At 69.6% G+C, this 951-nt stretch overlaps 1 protein-coding gene across 1 annotated transcript; it reads right to left on the bottom strand.

The window, feature by feature from the left end:
• Positions 1-99: 99 nt before the first annotated feature.
• Positions 100-945, bottom strand: VOLCADRAFT_101461 (uncharacterized protein; the record flags this gene model as incomplete). Its single annotated transcript, XM_002959894.1, has 3 exons — positions 100-548; positions 601-823; positions 898-945. Coding segments are annotated over 3 exons (720 nt in total), but the record flags the coding sequence as incomplete, so codon positions are not given.
• Between the last annotated feature and the right edge of the window lie 6 nt (positions 946-951).

Here is a 951-nt window from a genome sequence, read left to right on the forward strand (position 1 = left end):
CCACGCCACTCCACGCTGCCAGGCAGCTGCTGCCACACCCGTAATCGATGCCACGGCGCCTCCCGCAGCCGCCACACCCGCGGCCAACGCCATACCCACCACCGTCGCCGCCACCACAATTACCGCCACCGCAGCCACACCCGCCGCCAACGCCACACCCGCCAACGACAACTCCAACGCCGTCAAGGCAAATGCAACCACACCCGTCAACGATGCCGCTGCACCTGCAATAGCCGCCAAGCACCCCGCCAACGCCACACCCGCCACCGTCGCCGCCACCGCCACCGCCACCGTCACATCCATAGCCACCAACTCCACCGCAGCCACACCCGCCGCCAACGCCACACCCGCCAACGCCAACTCCAACGCCGCCAGGTAAATGCAACCACTCCCGTCACCGATGCCACCGCACCTCCCGCACCCGCCACACCCGCCGCCAACGCCACACCCGCCATCGTCGCCGCCACCGTCACCGCCACCGTCACATCCATAGCCACCAACTCCACCGCAGCCACACCCGCCGCCAACACCACACCCGCCAACGCCAACTCCAACGCCGCCAGGCAAATGCAACCACTCCCGTCACCGATGCCACCGCACCTCCCGCAGCCGCCACACCCGCCGCCAACGCCACACCCGCCATCGTCGCCGCCACCGTCACCGCCACCGTCACATCCATAGCCACCACCTCCACCGCAGCCACACCCGCCGCCAACGCCACACCCGCCACCGTCGCCGCCACCGTCACCGCCACCGTCACATCCATAGCCACCACCTCCACCGCAGCCACACCCGCCGCCAACGCCACACCCGCCAACGCCAACTCCAACGCCGCCAGGCAAATGCCACCACACCCGTCACCAATGCCAACGCACCTCCCGCAGCCGCCACACCCACCGCCAACGCCACACCCGCCATCGTCGCCGCCACCACCGTCACATCCATAGCCAC

Source organism: Volvox carteri, assembly GCF_000143455.1.
Source record: "Volvox carteri f. nagariensis unplaced genomic scaffold VOLCAscaffold_1224, whole genome shotgun sequence".
Lineage (NCBI taxonomy): Eukaryota > Viridiplantae > Chlorophyta > Chlorophyceae > Chlamydomonadales > Volvocaceae > Volvox > Volvox carteri.